General features: G+C 50.3%; 2 protein-coding genes across 8 annotated transcripts; both read left to right on the top strand.

The window, feature by feature from the left end:
• Positions 1–446: 446 nt before the first annotated feature.
• LOC142466349 (NFX1-type zinc finger-containing protein 1-like) lies at positions 447–9132 on the top strand. The gene is made up of 5 exons (XM_075571201.1): positions 447–648; positions 743–888; positions 3397–3507; positions 4096–4191; positions 4960–9132. The coding sequence occupies exons 1-5, from the start codon at positions 447–449 to the stop codon at positions 7387–7389; spliced, it is 2985 nt and encodes a 994-aa protein (XP_075427316.1). The 3' UTR covers positions 7390–9132.
• A 184-nt stretch (positions 9133–9316) lies between these two features.
• CCNDBP1 (cyclin D1 binding protein 1) lies at positions 9317–19604 on the top strand. Of its 7 annotated transcripts, none has more exons than XM_075571811.1 (12): positions 9472–9535; positions 10648–10704; positions 12738–12855; positions 16110–16189; positions 16264–16345; positions 16431–16527; positions 16635–16708; positions 16885–16961; positions 17202–17452; positions 17849–17909; positions 18310–18356; positions 18702–19604. In XM_075571811.1, the coding sequence occupies exons 3-12, from the start codon at positions 12798–12800 to the stop codon at positions 18808–18810; spliced, it is 936 nt and encodes a 311-aa protein (XP_075427926.1). In that variant the 5' UTR covers positions 9472–9535; positions 10648–10704; positions 12738–12797; the 3' UTR covers positions 18811–19604. The 7 variants fall into 7 exon arrangements, with proteins under 7 accessions (XP_075427924.1, XP_075427928.1, XP_075427926.1 ...); XM_075571812.1 differs by lacking the exon at positions 9472–9535 and adding an exon at positions 9696–9811; XM_075571809.1 differs by lacking the exon at positions 12738–12855 and having other exon boundaries at positions 9317–9535.
• Positions 19605–22798: the final 3194 nt, after the last annotated feature.

The raw sequence follows: 22798 nt of genomic DNA on the forward strand, positions 1-22798 counted from the left end.
GCGCTTCGGTTGATGTACAGTATATATGTCAGTATACGCAGCGCCTCTCTCCCCGGCAGCCTGCGCTTCGGTTGATGTACAGTATATATGTCAGTATACGCAGCGCCTCTCTCCCCGGCAGCCTGCGTGTCGGTTGATGTACAGTATATATGTCAGTATACACAGCGCCTCTCTCCCCGGCAGCCTGCGCTTCGGTTGATGTACAGTATATATGTCAGTATACACAGCGCCTCTCTCCCCGGCAGCCTGCGCTTCGGTTGATGTACAGTATATATGTCAGTATACGCAGCGCCTCTCTCCCCGGCAGCCTGCGCTTCGCTTGATGTACAGTATATATGTCAGTATACGCAGCGCCTCTCTCCCCGGCAGCCTGCGCTTCGGTTGATGTACAGTATATATGTCAGTATACACAGCGCCTCTCTCCCCGGCAGCCTGCGCTTCGGTTGATGTACAGTATATATGTCAGTATACACAGCGCCTCTCTCCCCGGCAGGCTCTGGTTACAGCTGTACCAGGTGGAGATCCGTCAGAGGATCCTGATCCATGAGCAGCATTATCAGGAGTCCGCGGATCGCCTGTCCGAGCTGAGACTGCACGAGGACAAGCAGATCCTCTGCAAAGCCAAGGTCATCGGCATGACAACCACAGGTCAGGGGTCAGGGTCCTGTCCTAGTAGATCAGAAGGTGGCGGTGTGGCCCCCCCTTCCCCCCTTTCTCTGAGCCGCTCCCTGTTCTCCCCCAGGAGCTGCCAAATACCGTCGCATCCTGCAGGAAATGGAGCCGCGAATCGTCATCGTGGAGGAGGCTGCGGAGGTCCTGGAGGCTCACACCATCACCACGCTCAGCGCAGGCTGCCAGCACCTCATCCTCATCGGGGACCATCAGCAGGTGTGTCACACACACATGCCCTCACTGTGTCACACACACACACACACACACACACACACACACACACACACACACACACACACACACACACACACACACACACACACACACACACACACACACACACACACACCCTCACTGTGTCACACCATCACCACGCTCAGCGCAGGCTGCCAGCACCTCATCCTCATCGGGGACCATCAGCAGGTGTGTCACACACACATGCCCTCACTGTGTCACACACACACACACACACACACCCTCACTATGTCACACACACGCCCTCACTGTGTCACACACATGCTCACTGTGTCACACCATCACCACGCTCAGCGCAGGCTGCCAGCACCTCATCCTCATTGGGGACCATCAGCAGGTGTGTCACACACACACACCCTCACTGTGTCACACACACGCACACACCCTCACTGTGTCACACACACGCCCTCACTGTGTCACACCATCACCACGCTCAGCGCAGGCTGCTAGCACCTCATCCTCATCGGGGACCATCAGCAGGTGTGTCACACACACATGCCCTCACTGTGTCACACGCACACACCCTCACTGTGTCACACACACACACACACCCTCACTGTGTCACACACCCTCACTGTGTCACAAACATATGCCTTCACTGTGTCACACACACCCTCACTGTGTCACACACATATGCCTTCACTGTGTCACACACACCCTCACTGTGTCACACACACCCTCACTGTGTTACACACACCCTCACTGTGTCACATCAACACCACACTCAGCGCAGGCTGCCAGCACCTCATCCTCATCGGGGACCATCAGCAGGTGTGTCACACACACCCTCACTGTGTCACAAACACACACCCTCACTGTGTCACACACACACGCCCTCACTGTGTCACACCAACACCACACTCAGCGCAGGCTGCCAGCACCTCATCGGGGACCATCAGCAGGTGTGTCACACCCCCCCCCACTGTGTCACACACACACACCCTCACTGTGTCATACACACCCTCACTGTGTCACACACAACCTCACTGTGTCACCCCCACCCCCACTGTGTCACACACATATGACTTCACTGTGTCACACACACCCTCACTGTGTCACACACACCCTCACTGTGTCACACACACACACCCTCACTGTGTCACACACACACACACACACACACACACACACACACACACACACACACACACACACACACACACACACACACACACACACACACACACACACACACACACACACACACACACACACACACACACACACACACACACACCCTCACTGTGTCACACCATCACCACACTCAGCGCAGGCTGCCAGCACCTCATCCTCATCGGGGACCATCGGCAGGTGTGTCACACACACACACACACCCTCACTGTGTCACACACACACCCTCACTGTGTCACACACACACCCTCACTGTGTCACACACACACACCCTCAATGTGTCACACACACACCCTCACTGTGTCACACACACACACCCTCACTGTGTCACACACACACCCTCACTGTGTCACACACACACACCCTCACTGTGTCACACACACACACACACACACACACACACACACACACACACACACACACACACACACACCCTCACTGTGTCACACACACACACCCTCAATGTGTCACACACACACCCTCACTGTGTCACACACACCCTCACTGTGTCACACACACACCCTCACTGTGTCACACACACACACCCTCACTGTGTCACACACACACACACACACACACACACACACACACACACACACACACACACACACACACACACACACACACACACACACACACACACACACACACACACACACACACACACACACACCCTCACTGTGTCACACACACACACCCTCACTGTGTCACACACACACATCCTCACTGTGTCACACACACACACACACACACACACACACACACACACACACACACACACACACACACACCCTCACTGTGTTACACACCCTCACTGTGTCACCCCCCCACAGCCTCACTGTCACACCCTCACTGTGTCACACACACACACGCACCCTCACAGTGTTACACACACCCTCACTGTGTCACACACACCCTCGCTGTGTCACACACACCCTCACTGTGTCACACACACCCTCACTGTGTGTCACACACCCTCACTGTGTGTCACACACCCTCACTGTGTGTCACACACCCTCACTGTGTGTCACACACCCTCACTGTGTCACACACCCTCACTGTGTCACACACACCCTCACTGTGTCACACACACCCTCACTGTGTCACACACACCCTCACTGTGTCACACACACCCTCACTGTGTCACATACCCTCACTGATACGCGCACGTCACACCCTCACTGACACGCGCACGTCACACCCTCACTGACACACGCACATCACGCTCCTCGCTGTCACACACACACTGACACACGTCACACCCTCACTGATGCACACGTCACGCTCCTCGCTGGGTCATGCACATATCACAGGCCGGACTCTTCCTGTCTCTTCCAGCTGAGGCCGAACCCGAACGTGTACGATTTGGCCAAGAACTTTAACCTGGAGGTGTCTCTGTTTGAGCGTCTCATCAAATCCAGCCTCCCGTTCGTCCGTCTGAACTACCAGGTGAGGAGCCAGGGGCCACGCACACGGCACACGCACCGATCCGGGGGCCACGCACACGGCACATGCACCGATCCGGGGGCCACGCACACGGCACATGCACCGATCCAGGGGCCCTCACACGGCACATGCACAGACCCGGGGGCCACGCACACGGCACATGCACAGACCCGGGGGCCACGCACACGGCACATGCACCGATCCGGGGCCCCCGCACACGGCACATTCACCGATCCGGGGCCACGCACACGGCACATGCACCGATCCGGGGGCCCTGCACACGGCACATGCACTGATCCGGGGGCCACGCACACGGCACATGCACCGACCCGGGGGCAACGCACATACTCCAACTCTGGGCCACGCACACGGCACATGCTCTGACTCGGGGGCCACGCACAGGGCAAGTGCTCGGGCCACGCACACGGCACATGCTCTGACTCGGGGGGCCATGCACACGGCACATGCTCTCTAAGGAAGGGGACACATAGGCTAGGCCACTAATACATAAAGTAATACAGCCCCTCTGAGACTCCGTGTTTGTAACATGTGTCTCAGTGTGCACAGTGTAACATACGTGTGTACCTGCAGCATCGCATGCGGCCGGAGATCGCGCGGCTCCTCACCCCGCACATATACCAGGAGCTGGAGAACCACGCGTCTGTGCTGGATTATGAAGACATAAAGGTGAGATAAGAGAGGACACGGACGTCTCTCCATCGCCATCTTATTCATAGCAACAACACGGGCCTGCCAGGGCATTTCAAAGCAGGTCATAGGTATAATGTGCAAATAACCAATCTATAAGGGTGAGGTAAGAGAGCCAGGCTTAGAAAGGGAAGGAGCAGGTCTCTGTCCCAAACAGCTTACAGTCTAAGACAAGGGTGGGCAACTCCAGTCCTCAAGGGTCACCAAGAGGTCAGGTTTTCAGAAAATCCCTGCTTCAGCACAGGCGGCTTCAATCACGGTCAATGTAAGTGGCCAACTCCAGTTCTCAAGGGCCACCAACAGGTATTAGGGATATCCCTGCTTCAGTATGGGGGGGGGGGGGGGGCTCAATCAGTGTTTCATTCTTTGACCGAGCCACTGATTGAGTCCCCTGTGCTGAAGCAGGGATATCCCAAAAAGCTGACTTGTTGGTGGCTCTTGAGAACTGGAGTTGCCCAACTCTAACCTAAGAGATACTGTGGAAGCCTCACAGGGGCGAGTAGGCGTACTTGTGATCTCCGTGCATAGCACAGGGGGTGTTCCAGTTATTAGGGATTTCCAGGCTATTCTGGTTGGGAGAGAGTTTCAGAGATAGAAAGCAGGGAATGAGAGAGGCTTCGGGCGTAGGACAGATCACAGCAGAGACGCGGGGGGAGGGAAGAGGGGTACGAGGACCAGGAGGTGAGGAACAGAGTCTTTGTGCGATATTAAGGGGTATCACCGCTCTCCATGTCTCTTTTTATTCAGGGGGTGTCATCCAACCTTTTCTTTGTGGAGCACACCTTCCCGGAGCAGGAGATCCAGGATGGAAAGAGTCACCAGAACCCACACGAGGCTCAGTTCACGGTGGAGCTCTGCAATTACTTCCTGCGGCAGGAATACCAGCCGTCCCAGATCACCATCCTCACCACCTACACCGGGCAGCTCTTCTGTCTTCGCAAGTTGATGCCAGCCAAGGTCTTCTCTGGGGTGAAGGTGCACGTGGTGGACAAGTATCAGGGCGAGGAGAACGACATCATCCTTCTCTCGCTGGTCCGCAGCAACACAAAGGGGAAGGTCGGCTTCCTCCAGATCTCCAACCGCATCTGCGTGGCGCTGTCCAGAGCCAAGAAAGGACTGTACTGCATCGGCAACATGGACATGCTGGGCAAGGTGCCCCTGTGGAGCCGGATCATTCACACCCTGCGGCAGAAGGGCCAGGTGGGCCAAGACCTCATGCTCTGCTGCCAGAACCATCCCCAGACCCGCACCCTCGTGTGCAAGGCAGAGGACTTCAAGAAGGTGCCCGAAGGCGGCTGCAGCCAAAAGTGCGAGTTCAGACTGAACTGTGGGCACGCGTGTACCCGCGTGTGCCACCCTTATGACAAAGAGCACAAGGAGTTCCAGTGCACCAAGCGTTGCCAGAAGGTGCTGTGTGATGATGGGCACCAGTGCCCAAAGAGCTGTTTTGAGCCCTGTGGGCAGTGCATGGTGAAGGTGGAGAAGGACATGCCAGTGTGTGGCCACAAACAGATGGTGCCCTGCAGCATCTCCGTGAGGACCTTCTGCTGTATGGAACCGTGTATCAGTCTGCTGGGATGTGGTCATGAGTGTGGCAACCTGTGCGGGGAGGAGTGTGACGAGCGCTGCCCCAAGGACATCACAGTGAGGCTGAAATGTGAACACATCCAGCAGGTCAAGTGCTGGAAGAAACGTGATATGGATTTAGGCATGCCGGTGAAGTGCAGAGAGGGCTGCCAAGCCACGCTAGCCTGCGGGCACAAATGCCCAGGTACCTGTGACACCTGCATCCAGGGACGCTTCCATGAGAACTGCAAGCACCCCTGTAAGCGCCTCCTAATCTGCTCACATGAGTGCCAAGAGCCATGCACGAACGAATGCCCCCCATGCAAGAGGGAGTGCCAGAACAGCTGTGTACACAGCCAGTGCAAGAAGAAGTGCGGACAGAGCTGTGTGCCATGCGTGGAGCCCTGCGAGTGGATATGCCAGCACTACACCTGTAGCAAGCTGTGTTCTGAGCCGTGTGACCGCCCCCCATGTAACGAACCCTGCACCAAGAAACTCCGGTGCGGACACCTTTGCATCGGGCTATGTGGGGAGCCCTGCCCTATAAAATGCCGCGTCTGCCACCGCGAGGAGGTCATCCAGATTTTCTTTGGCTTTGAAGATGAGGCAGATGCCTGTTATGTCCAGTTGGAGGGCTGCAGTCACATCTTTGAGGTCTCCGGCTTGGACCGTTACATGCAAATAAGCAACGATTCCAACGAGCAAACGAGTGTCAAACTCAAAGTCTGCCCAAAATGCCAGATCCCCATCAGGAAAAACCTGAGGTACGGCACCGCCATCAACAGGACCCTGGAGGAGATCGAGAGAGTCAAGGAGAGGATACAAGGGCCGGCAGATCAAAGAGCCCTGACCCAAAGCCGACTCAAGAATGATCTGGAAATGATGGTAGAAGTAAGGAGAACCTTCTCCATGGACTACATGAGGCTGAGGGAGTCGCTACAGAGCTCAGAAATATCTCTAAGATCGCTTCTTACGCTGGAGAACACAATGTTGTTCTACCAGAGGTTGGCAAAGCTGTTCAGCAACATACAGAAAGTGGACGCCAAGGAGAAAAGCCCTCTGAAGAATCGTCTGCTCCAGATTATGGACTGGCTGGAGAAGTCTCGCTCAGGTTTCACAGAACAAGAGCTTTCTGACCTGCAGAACGAAGTGCAGCGTTTCACCTACCTACTGGAACTGCTAGCGAGATGCAAGGTGGCATCGGGGAGGATCAGCCCTGGCATGCTGGGGGAGATAGAGCTCCTGAGAGAAATCTTGGAGGGAAGCAGGAGGTTCACCCAGGACGATGAAGCTTTAGTGAAGACAAAACTCAAGGAGCTGGAGCAGAGCCTGCCACTCGACGGCCTACAGATATCCGATGAGGAGCGTGTCATGATCGTAAAGGCTATGGGCTTTCAGATGGGCCATTGGTTCAAATGCCCCAACAATCATATCTATGCTATCGCAGATTGTGGAGGGGCCATGGAGAGGTCCACCTGTCCCGAATGCCAGGAGAGCATCGGGGGAGAGCAACACAGGCTCGAACCGTCCAACAGTCTTGCCCCAGAAATGGACGGAGCAAGGCACGCAGCCTGGTCCACCATGGCAAACATGATGAATTTTGAGCTGTGATTAAATGAACCTCTCTCCAATCACATAGACAGATCCACAGGAGAGCTGGGGCAGACAGAACACCCCATTATACACCAGTTCCTTCGATCAGATGCAGCTGGAAGGGGAATAGGAACAGGAATCTGGAATTAGCAGGGTGATCCAATGCTGAAGGGTCTCGTAACCACTCCCCATATAGTTATCTCTCCTTTTTTACACTGTAGAGTTTCTTCCTATTTTGTTTAATTGCATATTTTATTAGTGATTTTATGCTGACTTTTCCGCACAAATCCGCAGTCTTGACACACGCCCCCCCCCACCTCCACCCCCCCCCCACCTTCCACCTCTACCCCCCCACCTCATTCTAGGGTTACAAGGTTGGTTCTCCAAAAAATACTGGACACAATAGTGAAATGTGCGACGCACTCGAGACACTCGCGCGCACACATCACTCTCCCTGCTTCATGCGGTTTCCTCCTCTTCTTGGTCCCACACAAAGGCTCCTGACACCTACACCTGATTGGCTGCTGCTGGGTAATGCAGCCAATCAGGAAGGAGCTGCCGAATCCCCTAGTAACAGCCCTGCTCTCTCCCGCCCCCCCCCCCCCCACCCCAAGCCGGTCAGATCACTATGTCCAGAGAGGTAAAACCGGACACATACACCCCCAGTATCACCTCTAATTTTTTATTGGACAGTGTCCAAACACAGGACAGTTCGGTTCAATACTGGACACATGCCAACCCTACGACAGGTCCCAAGCAGACTAAAGCACAAAGATACACTGTGGGGAGACTGATTCTGTTATTTAGGGGTCATTCTCAAGAGGTGGGGTGACATACAGTACTATGTATGTTTAAGCTGCAGTTCAAGCTGACGATTTTTAAAATATATATATTTTTTTCCCATTCAATATGCGCATCAATACAATCTGCACACTGATAATTGATTAGCTAAGCTGCAGATCGATCTGTTCTCCTGTAATCAATCGCTTGCTCGGGGCTATTTAATTCAGTTCTTGCACAGCATTTTGGGCAATGCAGTTCCTGGAATATGATTGACTGGGCAGTTACTAGATACAATTGGTTCACTGCCAGAGAGAGGGCAGGTCTCACTTTGGAAATGCTTCCTACATTAGAAACATTAAAAAATGTCTTTAAAACGATTATTTAAAAAAAAAAAAAATTAAATGCTACAAGTATTTTCTTATAGTACAGAACTGATTTATTAAAAAAAACAAACAAACAAGGAAAAAAAACACATGTCGGATATTGCTTTAACACTGCAGGACAGAGCTTCAAGTTGGGGTTACTGGCCCATATTGAATCCTCTCATACGTGGGGACCTGGAGTAGAAATGACCGAGATAGGGAGACTGCTACACACCAATAACAATAGAATTAATAAAATAGATACAAATACAGGTGCTCCTGGTTAAGGATTCTCTGTGATAATCCAGTATTCAACGGAAGGATAAAGAATAGGGCGCCACGGATTTTAAATACATTATTGCCAAAAGATTGACGTGACGTTTCGGCCATACATGGCTTTTTATCAAAAGCAAAATGGCATCCATATTAGTGTATTTAAAATCCGTAGAGCCCTGTTCCTTATACCTTCTGTGGAAATGACCAAGACATGGTGATCTCAGGCTCATGTTCATCCTAATCTTGAAAGTACAGGTCTATGTCCTGAATTGCACAAGGTCCCAAACTGCTGTGTTCTTAACTATGCACTTTATTAATCAATAAATGAGTTTTAAACCAACTGAGTGTGACATGCTGTTTGTATGATCAGGCCTTCCCCTCATCCCTATCACAGGAAGCCTTCAGCTATAGTTAGGGTAGTCACCTGACGCAGCACGTGGTAATAGATACCACTCACTCATTTCCGGTAACCAAACCTCGTTTTCACACGGAGCCACGCCCCCTATGTGCGCTCTATTGCTTCTGGAGGTCCGCTCTATGGTTACAGTCACGTCGTTGTAATCACGGGCTCAGCGTTCCCGTCGCTGTTACAGGAAGTGACGTCGGGGTGCGGGCCTGTCTTCTCTCCGCCCGCTGCTCTGCGGACTGTGGTTCCGGTGACATGGAGCCCGGCTCGGCCTCCTCGGGCCTAGTGCTTCGGAGCCTGGCAGAAAATCTGCGCTCCGTGCTGGGGAGACTGCGAGGCGAGTCCGGGCGGCTCCGGGCCTACCGTGTCCCTTCCCTGCATGTGTCCCTCCCCTGCATGTGTCCCTCCCCTGCATGTGCCCCTCCCCTGCATGTGCCCTCATAGTCTGATCTCTGTGAGGGCCACGAGGACCCCTCGGGTCTCTGTGTTGTCAGGTCTCCTTGAAGGCTCTGGGTCTCTCTGGGAGTGTCCCGGGTCTCTGTGAGGGTCCAGGGGCCCCCCTCGGGTCTCCCAACCCCATGGTTGTCTCTGAGGGTCCCGGAGCCCCCCTCAGGTCTGTGCGAGGGGCACTGCCCCCCCCCCAGGGTCTCTGCAAGGGGCACCGGGGCTCCCCCAGGGTCTCTGCGAGGGGCACCGGGGCTCCCCCAGGGTCTGTGTGATGACAAATGAAATAATAAAGTGACAGCCTGGTCTGAGAGTTACCTAAACAAAACAGTGTTCATGGCGCAAAGTGATAGAACAGTTAATATGTGCAAATGAACCCAGTGTTAGTTAGCACTGAAAAACACATATTACTGTAACTCCAAGTAGACGATTCTCCAGGTCAGCAGACTCTTTGTAGACCCTCATATGAAGAAAAGAACACAGATGCAAAGAATATAGTGCATTAACATTTACTTTAAGATGACAAACAACACAGAGGGGATGGTAACACACTCACACTCTTCACGCTGGTAAGTAAACAAGAAGTGACTTTGGGCGCACTTCAACCCTTCTCCTTAGATAACAGCACCCGATGCGACCGCTCCACTTCTCAGTCAGGAACAGACCGCGATTGCCTCCGCCAGCGTCTCTCACCCACAGTGGGGGCACTCCGCCGCGTCACGGCCGTCTCAGCAGTCTCCTTCCAATCAGGGCTTCTCAGGAGATTGGGTACAGTGGCCTCAAAGCATCAAAAAAGGCCCAACATGTTTCGTCCCACCGGACTTCATCTTGGGTCATGGGGGTGATTAACTGTTTTATCACTTTGCGCCATGAAGACTGTTTTGTTTATGTTTTATTCATTTGCGGTTTTGTAGGCTGCAGCTTGATTTATATCACAATATTTGTTGTGCTTTATTATAGTTTTTTCATGGTCTGAGAGTTCCCTGACCTTGTTTTTTTTTTCAGATGGAGAATCCAGGGAGAGCGAGGAGTTTAATCTGCAGAATTTCTGGGAAACGCTGGGTAAGAAAACGTACGCTGAGCGGCGCAGTGCGAGAGGGGCGCAGGGGAGCCCGCTGTCTCCTGTGAGCGGGGGTGGGGGGGAGCCCACTGTCTCCTGTGAGCGGGGGGAGGGGGAGCCCGCTGTCTCCTGTGAGCTGGGGGAGCCCGCTTTCTCATGTGAGCGGGGGGAGCCCGCTTTCTCCTGTGAGCGGGGGGAGGGGGAGCCCGCTGTCTCCTGTGAGCGGGGGGGGGAGGGGGAGCCCGCTGTCTCCTGTGAGCGGGGGGGAGGGGGAGCCCGCTGTCTCCTGTGAGCGGGGGGGGAGGGGGAGCCCGCTGTCTCCTGTGAGCGGGGGGGAGGGGGAGCCCACTGTCTCCTGTGAGCGGGGGGAGCCCGCTGTCTCCTGTGAGCGGGGGGAGCCCGCTGTCTCCTGTGAGCGGGGGGAGCCCGCTGTCTCCTGTGAGCGGGGGGAGGGGGAGCCCGCTGTCTCCTGTGAGCGGGGGGAGGGGGAGCCCGCTGTCTCCTGTGAGCGGGGGGAGGGCCGCTGTCTCCTGTGAGCGGGGGGAGGGGGAGCCCGCTGTCTCCTGTGAGGGTGCGGCAGTTTCTTCTCTTACCGACGTTATTGCTTTTATTTGCTATTAAAGCTGCTTCACATTTTACGAGCGTCTGCATTAAGAAAAACGAAATGACTGTTGTGGGGAAACATGTCATAATCGCGCACACCCTCCCTTTATTTCTTAACCCTTTGCTGCCAGAGGGGCAACACAATGCGTTAATCGGAAAAACGAGACTCAAACTAAATGCGCTTGGTGTGGAGCAATGGTCTTGGGACCTCTTCTCTTTTCTCTGTACACACTCTCTCTAGGTGACCTAATAACATCTTTTGGGTTTAATTATCACCTCTATGCTGACGACACACAAATATACTTTTCAACACCCGACCTTACACCTGCTGTACAAACCAAAGTTTCTGAATGTCTCTCTGCTATATTATCCTGGATGGCCCCCCGTCGCCTTAAACTCAACATGGCTAAAACAAAGCTCCTCATACTTCCTCCCAAACCTGGCCCTACTACCTCCTTCCACATTACTGTTGGAACTACGATCATTCACCCAGTATCACAAGCACGCTGCCTAGGGGTCACACTCGACTCCTCTCTCACATTCGCCCCTCACATTCAAAACGTTTCTAAAACCTGTTGCTTTTTCCTCCGCAATATAACTAAGATACGCCCTTTCCTCTGTTGCTCGACTGCTAAAACTCTGACTCAGGCCCTCATTCTCTCCCGTCTTGATTACTGTAACCTCCTGCTGTACGGCCTTCCTGACTCTCACCTGTCTCCCCTACAATCTATCCTAAACGCTGCTGCCAGAATCACTCTACTCTTTCCTAGATCTGTCTCCGCGTCTCCCCTCCTGAAATCCCTCCTGGCTTCCGATCAAATCCCGCATCTCACACTCCATTCTTCTCCTCACTTTTAAAGCTTTACACTCTTCTGCCCCTCCTTACATCTCTGCCCTAATTTCTCGTTATGCACCATCCTGACTCTTGCGTTCTGCTCAAGGATGTCTTCTTTCTAGCCCCTTTGTATCTAAAGCCCTCTCCCGCCTTAAACCTTTTTCACTGACTGCCCCACACCTCTGGAATGCCCTTCCCCTCTGTACCCGACTTGCACCCTCTCTATCCACCTTTAAGACCCACCTTAAGACACACTTGCTTAAAGAAGCATATGAATAGCACTGTGGATATTCTGAACGTAATGATACATAAAGCTTGGCCCCCTGCAGACGCACTTACCAGAACTCCCTCTTACTGTCTCTGTACGTTCTCCCTACCTACCAATTAGACTGTAAGCTCCTCGGGGCAGGGACTCCTCTTCCTTAATGTTACTTTTATGTCTAAAGCACTTATTCCCATGATCTGTTATTTATATTATCTGTTATTTATTTGATTACCACATGTATTACTACTGTGAAGCGCTATGTACATTAATGGCGCTATATAAATAAAGACATACAATACAATACAATAACGGTTGTTACATACAATATGTAGGTGGAAGTGCGATGAAGTAAGTGATTGTCACCAGGCAATCTAATCAGGACCAAAAGTAACATGGAAAACGAAAAAAAAAAAACAGTATCCAACTCCAGTCCTCAAGTACCACCAACAGGTGAGGTGTTGGGTTTATCCCTGCTTCAGCACAGGTGGCTAAATCAGTGCCCCTTCAAGGCATGACTGTTAGCAGGTCCTAACACTCCATGAGTTACAATTCTTATTAACCTCTATAATTACAGGAAGAATGATCAGCATTGGATCTGTTGTAACCCAGGGAGTGTTAGGACCTGCTAACGGTCATGCCTTGAAGTGGCTAGCAGGCTTAAGACGCTTTGGCCAAAGGGTTGAACTAAATTACCCTTTTTCTAGAGAATATATAGGTATTGCACTGTATATTTTTGTCATATTGGATGTAGCTTTGGGCATCTTTGTTTGTTTTTTGTTGTATACATTTAGCTATGCCCACTAGCACTCCTTTACACACACTCACACACACTCACACACACTATGTAGTAATGTTTTTGGTTTCTCAGAGCTTGTTGGATATGTGTGTTTTATTCTTATTACATGTATGTTTGCCTTAACCATGCGTGGATGGCCTCTCTGGCAGGGACAGGGTTAATGAAATGTGTGTCATACACCGATTTACAAGAAGTCGCTTGGAGCGAGCGCCTGAATCCTTACTAATATGAGGCACATATACTATACACAAACAGAGCCCAGTGCTACATCCAATGGCACAAATACACAGTGCAATACCTATATATTCTCTTGTAAAAAAAGGGTCATTTAGTTTAACCCTTTGGCCAAAGCGTCTTAAGCCTGCGAGCCACTTACAAGGCATGACCATAGCAGGGCCTAGCACTTTCCATATGCACAGGTCTTTGTATGCAGCTGATTGTGACAAATCTAATACAGAGTATTCTTCCTGGTATTGTCCAGGTAAATAAGAATTTCAATCAGATTTAGAACCATGCAGCTGATTATGACAGATCAAATATGACCATTGTTCCTAGTATTGTACAGGCAATTAAGAATTTTACACACTATACAATTACACCCGCTACAGCCAGATGTAGGTAGGTGATGGTGCTTAGAGGGGCTACATTATTATAAGACCAGAGGTGAAAAGAACCCCTATATAGCAGTCTATCACTTAGTGAGATGATGACCGTTTTAAAACATGATTTATTAGGAACTAGTTAAAACAATGGGGTTTAAAACAAGAATTAAATAAATTGCAAGCGCTTAAGTAACTCTAAAGGTATAGTAAACCCTAGAGAGAATAGTATAGGGTCAGTGTTAATGTCCAGTTTTATGTAGATTCACTGGCCCTAGTGACACTTGTATAAATGCATCTCCTAGGGAATGGTAGTGTGAGGGTAGGATAGCAAGAGCCTTAAATATGATTCCATACAAGCAACACAGAAACTGACACCAAAAATTGTTTTATTTACTTTATTGAAACGTCAAATATAGTGGACTAAAAGTGAGAGCCACTATCTATTATCAAGCCAACTAAACAAGTTATTACAATCATTAGCAACTTGCTTATAACATGCACAGCAGCATGCACAGCACCAGCACGTCTCTGAAGATACAAAGTGACTCAGGGCGGGCCATAAACATAATTCCAGACCAGCAGTACAGTGCGCATGCGCTGGGCCACAAAGGTTACATCAGTTTAAATACCAGCGCTATAAATACCTTCCTGAAACACGGGGCACCTCCCCCCCCCCCCTCCTACTGGCCTTGACAAAGCATTAGCAGCGAAACGAGCGCGTCGGCATCAATCAGTGACGTGCACGCGCAGAGCCCCTGCTCACAGGTGCTGATCTGAATCCTAACAGGGAAAGACAGCGTGGCTCAGCTCCTGCACAGGGACATGCTCCCGATAGAACGGACGGTCTAAGGGAGCCCTCTCAGAGGGAGTTTATTTGATTACACTGGCAATGTACTATTACAATGCTAGGACATCATACCCCAGCTACTTACCTACATCCCACTACTCAATAGTATACCTAGGGATATTATAACATATATTTGGTAGCTGTCAGGCGTCCCACTCAGAAACCTAATCAACACATTAGTTTCTGAGGTGCCAGTATACTACCTTAAATAGAGAGGTATAACACATATTAGCTTCAGGTTCTAGTCACTGGACAACCTACCATTGATCCTATATAGTGTTCTACCTAGCTAACATCTCCTATTTTGACCATTTAGGAGTCTCAGCGGTGTCTTATTTTCCAACAGTATATTAACCCTTTAAGTACTAGTGTCAGCTATAGATCTGCATACTTCAGATCTTCAGCTCACACGACAATTTTTTTGTTATATACACTCACGTACACAATACTACAATCACATTCGTGGTCAGGAGTGGTGCACAACCTATTAGGATTGACTCAATCACAATCTGGGCACCTGGCTGGATCACATATCAGCCCTGTGCAAGGTATTCTGGTATCTGTGCACCTACCAGTACTTATTATACGGTGGCACTATATTTAAGGCTCTTACTATTCTTCCCTCACACTACCATTCCCTGGGAGATGCATCTATACAAGTGTCACTAGGGCCAGTGAATCTACATAACACTGGACAGACGCACTTACCAGAACTCCCTCCTACTGTCTCTGTACGTTCTCCCTACCTACCAGTTAGACTTGTAAGCTCCTCGGGGCAGGGACTCCTCTTCCTTAATGTCTAAAGCACTTATTCCCATGATCTGTTATTTATAATATCTGTTATTTATTTGATTACCACATGTATTACTGCTGTGAAGCGCTATGTACATTAATGGCGCTATATAAATAAAGATATACAATACAATACATTAACACTGACCATATACTATTCTCTCTAGGGTTTACTATAACTTTAGAGTTACTTAAGCGCTTGCAATTTATTTAATTCTTGTTTTAAACCCATTGTTTTAACTAGTTCCTAATAAATCATGTTTTAAAACGGTCTCACTAAGTGACAGAGTGCTACATAGGGGTTCTTTTCACCTCTGGTCTTATATTAAGAATTTTAATCAGTGTTAGGCCCTGCTATGGTCATGCCTTGTAAGTGGCGGCAGGCTTAAGACGCTTTGGCCAAAGGGTTAAACTAAATGACCCTTTTTTACAAGAGAATATATAGGTATTACACTGTGTATTTGTGCCATTGGATGTAGCACTGGGCTCTGTTTGTGTTTGTTTATTGTATGTATTGCCATGCCCAGTTGCACTCCGTTTTGACATTTATACACACATATATATATTTTGTGGTAACTTTTGGGGCTTAAATGAGCTTACTGGGTATTTGTTAATATGAGGCACAGTGGATCTGTATTATACAGGCTGTTTCTGATGTTCACTCCAGGACAGACATTTAAGGCCATGTCTCAGGAAGCCACCAAGATGAGCCTGGCCTTCTCCAAGCCCCCGCTGCCGTCAGAAGAGGTGGGTGATGTTCTGGGCACGGGTGTCCCACGGTCAGAGGTGCAGTCTCTCCACATCTCCTCCGTGTGTTTCAGGACAGCCGGAAGTTAAGTGACGGGCTTCTCAACGCCGTCTTGGCAGCTGCGACCGTGTATTATTCCCTCCCCAAGAGACAAGGTGAGGGGCGTGGGGTGTGGGGGAGCTTCCTCGTGCTGTAGCCCGCTGTAATACCCTCTAAGTCCGTGTCTCCACTCACACACAGGTACCACGCTCCGGAAAACGGTGTGGGAGGCCGTGGCAGATGTGATAGACGGCATTATCCAGCTGGTGGATGTGATTCTGAGCTCGCGTATAAAGAGGTATCAAGTACCTCAGCAAGGGAGACCACTGCTCCTCACGTGGGGGGTGGGGGGGATGAAGCTGCATGGAGGGGGGTTTCTCATCCACATCTCCCGTGTCCTCTCAGGTTGTCACAGGAGCAGTTGGTGTCCACAGGCAGTGTGTGGGAGGCATGTGATCAGTGGGGGCAGCTTCCCACAGGTTTGTACATCCGTTAAATCTCCCACAGGGTCCCCTCCTCCCCTGGAGTCACCTCCCCCTCCCCCCCCTGGGGTTACCCTTCCTCCTGCCCTGGGGTGGTCTCCCCCGGGGTTGCCCCGCTTCTCCCCCTGGGGGACACCACCCCCCTTGCTGAGTGATGGCTGCTCTCCTTACAGATAACCAGATGGCTGTGGTGAACCTGGTGTCGGGGTATCTGGCTGTGGTAAAAGATGCTCTGGAGGAGGTGGAACAGGTAACTCTCCCCTTCTGTGTCACGCGTGTTCTTTGTAGAAAGCGTGTATTTATTGGGTGATGACATTGGAACTCCTTCAGTGCTGGGGAGGCAGGGGGAGTTCCTGGGTTTCTTCTGGCACTATAGGTACTCTGCAGGTAGTGATTCTCTTTAGTGCGTCTTGTGTTTTATGGTCAGTTTGAGGGGTTCTGCAGAAGTGACCTCTCCCTCCCCATCATGCTTCACTCTCTCCTCGCTCAGGCCCAGGCGGGCGAGGAAGACCCGTTCAACGACCTCCTGGAGGACGACGATCTGGGCGCTCGTGGTAACCAGGACACCTGGTCCGAGGCGGACCGCAGGCTCCTGGCCCCCTGCGTGGGCCTGATGAAAGCCTCCAAAGCCAGTTTGAGGAAGGTGCTGGGCGCTCTGAAAACTCACGGGAAGGTGGACACCGCGGAGCAGGTGGCTCAGCTGGACGACCTGGCGGATATTACCCAGGAGGTCAGCCCGAGGTAAGGTGCGCTGTGTCCCCCTCACGCTGGGCCCTCCCCCGCATCCCCCCCCCCCCCCCGCACTTGGCATATGTACTGATGAGAACCCCCTCGCGGGGATCTCGAGATCCCCATAGATCGCTTTCTCTAGATTCTAAAATCAGGGGACTGCCCAGAGGCCTCCGGAAGGAACGCCCGGTTCCCTGTAGCTTAGCGCTGCTCATGCGTTGGTTACAGATCCGTTCCTTCCCTCTCCCTGTACAGGAAGTGACTGTGATTGGGCAGGATACATTGCCTGTAATGTTGGGGTAACTGCGTGCTTGGTACATAGAAGGGAGTGAGACTTCCAGCTGTAGTTGGATAACATATCGCGGCTACGTGTGCGCACCAGGGTTTCTGAGTCTCTTCTTTTCGTAGCGTTGACGAGCTGGCCCTGAGTATGTACCCCCCGACGAACCATACAGCCGTGCGCTACACTGTACGTATTCATTCTCTCTGTCTCGCCCCCCTCTCTGTCTCGCCCCCTCTCTGTCTCGCCCCCCTCTCTGTCTCGCCCCCCTCTCTGTCTCGCCCCCCTCTCTGTCTCGCCCCCCCTCTCTGTCTCGCCCCCCTCTCTGTCTCGCCCCCCTCTCTGTCTCGCCCCCCTCTCTGTCTCGCCCCCCTCTCTGTCTCGCCCCCCTCTCTGTCTCGCCCCCCTCTCTGTCTCGCCCCCCTTTCTGTCTCGCCCCCCTTTCTGTCTCGCCCCCCTCTCTGTCTCGGCCCCCCTCTCTGTCTCGGCCCCCCTCTCTGTCTCGGCCCCCCTCTCTGTCTCGGCCCCCCTCTCTGTCTCGGCCCCCCTCTCTGTCTCGCCCCCATCACTTACACTCTCTCTGTTACAGGCGGCAAAGTTATCCTCTGTGCTGAAAAAAGTTCTGGAAATTACAAGGTTTGTTTCACCTGGGGGGCGAGGGGGGAGCTCAGTGACTGCAGCATGTTACTGGGGGGCGGGGGGGGGAGCTCAGTGACTGCAGCATGTTACTGGGGGAAGGGGGGGAAGAGAGATCAGAGTAACTGCAGAATTACGGTTAAAGAGAAGGGGGGGATATTGTGGAATGGAAGAGACACTTTTTCCTGCATCAATAAACTAGATAATTTCACACGATGAGGAATTCTTATTCTCATACGTGGGATCCTTTTAGTAACGAAGGCGGGGGGGGGGGGGGGGTGGTGGTAGTAGTAGTAGCCACTGCTCGGACCTTCAGTCTCTGACCGCCGTTTGTCCGTCTCTCAGGGCGAGCCACGTCTATCTTGACACGGAAGCAGGGTGGGTCCAGTTCCTCGACGGCGCTGTTGACCACAACATGGACAAAATCAAGAACTTGACCCAGGACGCCCTCTGACCTTTTTTGCACTTTTGGGTGACCCCCGTGGCCGCGCTCGGCGGTTACTGGGAGAGTGATGACCACTCGTGCAGAGTCAGACGGGAGGCGTTTTGTGGCCGTGCGTGTAAACGCAGTTTCCTGTGGCGGGGGGCGACGACTACCGGGCGATCATAGGATGAATATAGGGTCACGAGAGAACTGGGTGCTTTTAATATGGCGGCTTCTGTCCGGCAGCATAAAGAATTGTTCGATTAAACCTTACACAAATGTGAACATTTCTTCCTTTTATAAGTTTTCCCCATAACCACAATCCCTATATCTGTCACCTATACATCGCTAGTTCTGAAGGAGTGCAGTTAATAGGTAACCGAGGTACAGGTGTTCCCCGCATTAACGTACACAAAGGGTCCAGAGCATTTATGTAAAGCGAAAATGTACTTAGTGACACGCTACTTTTTTTCCCCCACTTATTGATGCTTGGGTGCAGGTAGGGAGCCGGTATTGCTGTTCAGGACGTGCTGGCAGGCGCATGCGTGCGCTGCCGTTTGCCTATTGGGCGAGGGGAATCATCGCGTCACTACTATGGCAGAATAAGTGTCCGTACTCGCGAATAGAGCGTACGGACACGGGTATGGTGCTATTGAAAATATGTCCTTACTCGTAAGTGTCCTTAAACCGGGGTATGCCTGTAATCCTCTTCCTTAAACTCACAGCTTCTCTCTCCACATTCCCCAGGCAGCCATCTTTTATTTTATTTATTTTTTGTCAAACGTTTGATTGTTTTTGCCTATTAAAAACATCATGACAAGGTATACGCGTAGCCTAATACAACAGTTTTCTTTTTTTTGTGAGAAAGATAGAGCTTCGCCAGGAGTGGCGAGGCCTCTCGACCACATAGTGGACCTCGACTGAGAGAGGGAAGGGCGAAGGGTAGTCACTTGACTTGTCTTTTGAGCTTGGACGTCTCAATGGAGGAAAGGGGGGGGGGAGGTGGGGAGATCAGTCGAGAAAGCGGCAAGAAAAAGGAAGAGTAGGAGAGGTGGGGGGGGGGGGAGGGAGGAGAGAGAAATTGGTGTCGCCCCTCCACTCGGCCGCCGAGCACCTGCGCCTGTGTATCTATGGGTAAGACGGCTAGGTCGTTAGTTGCAGCTAATGAGTAATCCTTGGTTTTGGGTCCGAGCACTAGCCACGGCTCCCAGGTTTGGTAGAAGTCCGGTGAGGACTGTTTTAGAAAAGTGGTCAGCTTTTCCATCAGCATGACCTCGTTAATTTGCCAGGCAGCCATCTTAAAAGCGCAATCCACGCAATATCTCACGTGTTTTATTTAAAAAAGAAAAAAAAAATCAGTTCTGTAGTATTGGGTAATACATTTTATTTTTTTTATTCTACGGTTGATGCCATTTTCTATGCGTTTTAATATACTGAGCATCCCTTTGGTTTCTACAGCAAGTTTAGCACACCTCCCCAGCAGTGCAAGACCTTTGCAACACTTTTCTGTTTGGTAACAAAAGACTAATGTTCCCAGCAGTTCGAGCTGCAAACTGTAACAATAGACCAATGTTACCAGAGTAATGTAAGAATACATTGTAGCTTCTGTGTTACACTGACTGAAGGGTTGATTTGAAGCTGAAAGGCGACCATTTAGTGAAGAAAGGAGGTACGCGTTGATCCCAAAGGCTTCCAGTTATATCCCAAGGTGTGTCCTGCTGCTGCTCAATATTCTTCCATTATCAACGGGGCCAACGAAAGCAGACAAAACTATAAAATAATAGTGTGCATAGTGACACAATCAATACAAATGAATAGTACTGTATGTAAAAGAATAGACCAGTTAAAAACTTACATACAGGCAGTCCTCGGTTATCCAAAATGGCGTTGGATAGCGAAACGTAAAGTGAAACACGTTTTCCCATAGGAACACTGTTTAAATGAAAGGTTCCGTTCCTGAAGGCATTTTTAATGCTAAAATACACAAAATATTTTACGCAGACAATAAGATATGCAGCACACACATAAATTATATAGTGCATTTACTGTATTATATATATATATATATATATATATATAATATAACATATAATATAAAAATATAATATTATATAGTATAATATATATATTATATACACATAAAAAACTTTGCAAAGTGTCATAAGAGCGTTGGATAAGCCGTTTTGGCGTTGTAAAAATGAACATAGCGTTGGATAAGCCATTCGTTGTAAAACGAAGCGTTGCAAAACGAAGACTGCCTGTACAGTATACAATAATGTTATAAAAGGTACACCCCACACAGGGATATGCTGGTATAGCTGGAACGTCCAGGAGAAAGATGTTCTGATACCCCCATATCATAGTTCGCTGTGTGTGTATATTAGAAAATTGGAAGGTATTTAGCCCGTTTTGGATCTTAAAGCAACAGTTCAAGCAATATCCTACATGTTTTTTAATCAGTTCTGTACTATGAGAAAATACTTGTAGCATTTAAAAAATATGTAAAAAATGTTTTAAAGGTATTTTTTATGTTTCTAATGTAGGAAGCATTTCCAAAGTGACTGCCCCCTTCTGATAGGGCGGGGCTCAAGAGCCAGAGCCTCTCTTGCAGTGAACCAATTGTATCTAGTAACTGCCCAGTCAATCATATTCCAGGAACTACATTTCCCATAATGCTGAATTAAATAACCCAGAGCAAAGTGATTGATTACAGGAGAATGGATAGATCTGCAGCTTAGCTAATTACTTGTCAGTCTGCAGATTGTATTGATGCACATATTGAATGCGATTTTTTTTTTTATAAACAGCAGCTTGAACTGCAGCTTTAACTAGGCAGGAACAATTTTGGGGAGGTGTGTGTGTGTGTTACACCCTCAGATCCGTAGACCCACATCCTGATGAAGCGTCATATGACGCGAAACGCGTTGAGGTCTTGGGCATCACGTTCCATGAAACGTCGGACACCTGATGTTATCCCCCCACCCACGAGAACGCCAACATCGGCAGTACAGCCACTGCATGCAGGTTGCAGCTTTCCCCAACAAGAACAGGGACTCTGGGGATATAAGAACATCTGTCCCATGGACGTTCCGGCTATACCAGCATATCCCTGTGGGGGGTGCACCTTTTCTAACATTATTGCATATGTAAGTTTTTAACTTGTCTATTCTTTTACAGAAAGTATTGTTCATTTTGATTGTGCCTCCATGCACTCTATATTTTTTTTGTGTGTGTGGTTTTGTAGCCATTTTGTGAACCCTGGGAAGCAGGATCCTTGTTGATCGATCACGGGAGAACAAATCGATCGGCAGCTTAGGTAATTGGTTTTCAATATAAGGTAATAAAAGACGGCATATCTTAAACTTTATTTTTTTAAGTGCCGCGTGGACTGGCTCTTTAAATGTGACCCAGAGAGAGTGAATATTTAGTATTTTGCAGAGAAGCGGCAGCCTCTTTCTATGTTGGTGCTGCTGAGGAGACAGAGGGTTTCTAATATACACACAGATTTTAATGTTGGTGTGTTTTGGCGCAGTGTCGGCAAGTCGCTGCGAAGATACGGTGGTGTTAAAGTCTTGCTGGTCTGTGGCGGGTAAGGAAACGGTTTCTCTGCATGCAGACCGTCGGACTGGTGTTACTCTGCGAGCCGTCTGTCTCGTCCCCCCCTCTCCTTCCTGTTCGTCTGTGTCACATCGTGCATTGTGGGAGAATACCTGGGACAGCTCCTCTGACCCGTGCATACAGCCAGCTCTGAGGTGTAATCCTAGCCGGACAGTACAACTGGGTCAGGTGTTGTTCCCAGCGTCAGATGGGGAGGAGTGACCCTACAGCACCAGCCATTCAGTCCCCTTGCTATTATTTATTACATATTCCGTAGTGCAGTACATTAGGGGTTGGAGGACAAAACACAACATTGACATACATTGTAAGAGGTAAGGAGGGCACTGCCTCAAGGAGCTTACAATCTATAAGGAAGGGTAAGCGGTAACGTAACGGAGATGCAATATTTTACTCAATAACA

This window comes from Ascaphus truei, chromosome 15, assembly GCF_040206685.1.
Source record: "Ascaphus truei isolate aAscTru1 chromosome 15, aAscTru1.hap1, whole genome shotgun sequence".
In the NCBI taxonomy this organism is placed as follows: Eukaryota; Metazoa; Chordata; class Amphibia; order Anura; family Ascaphidae; genus Ascaphus; species Ascaphus truei.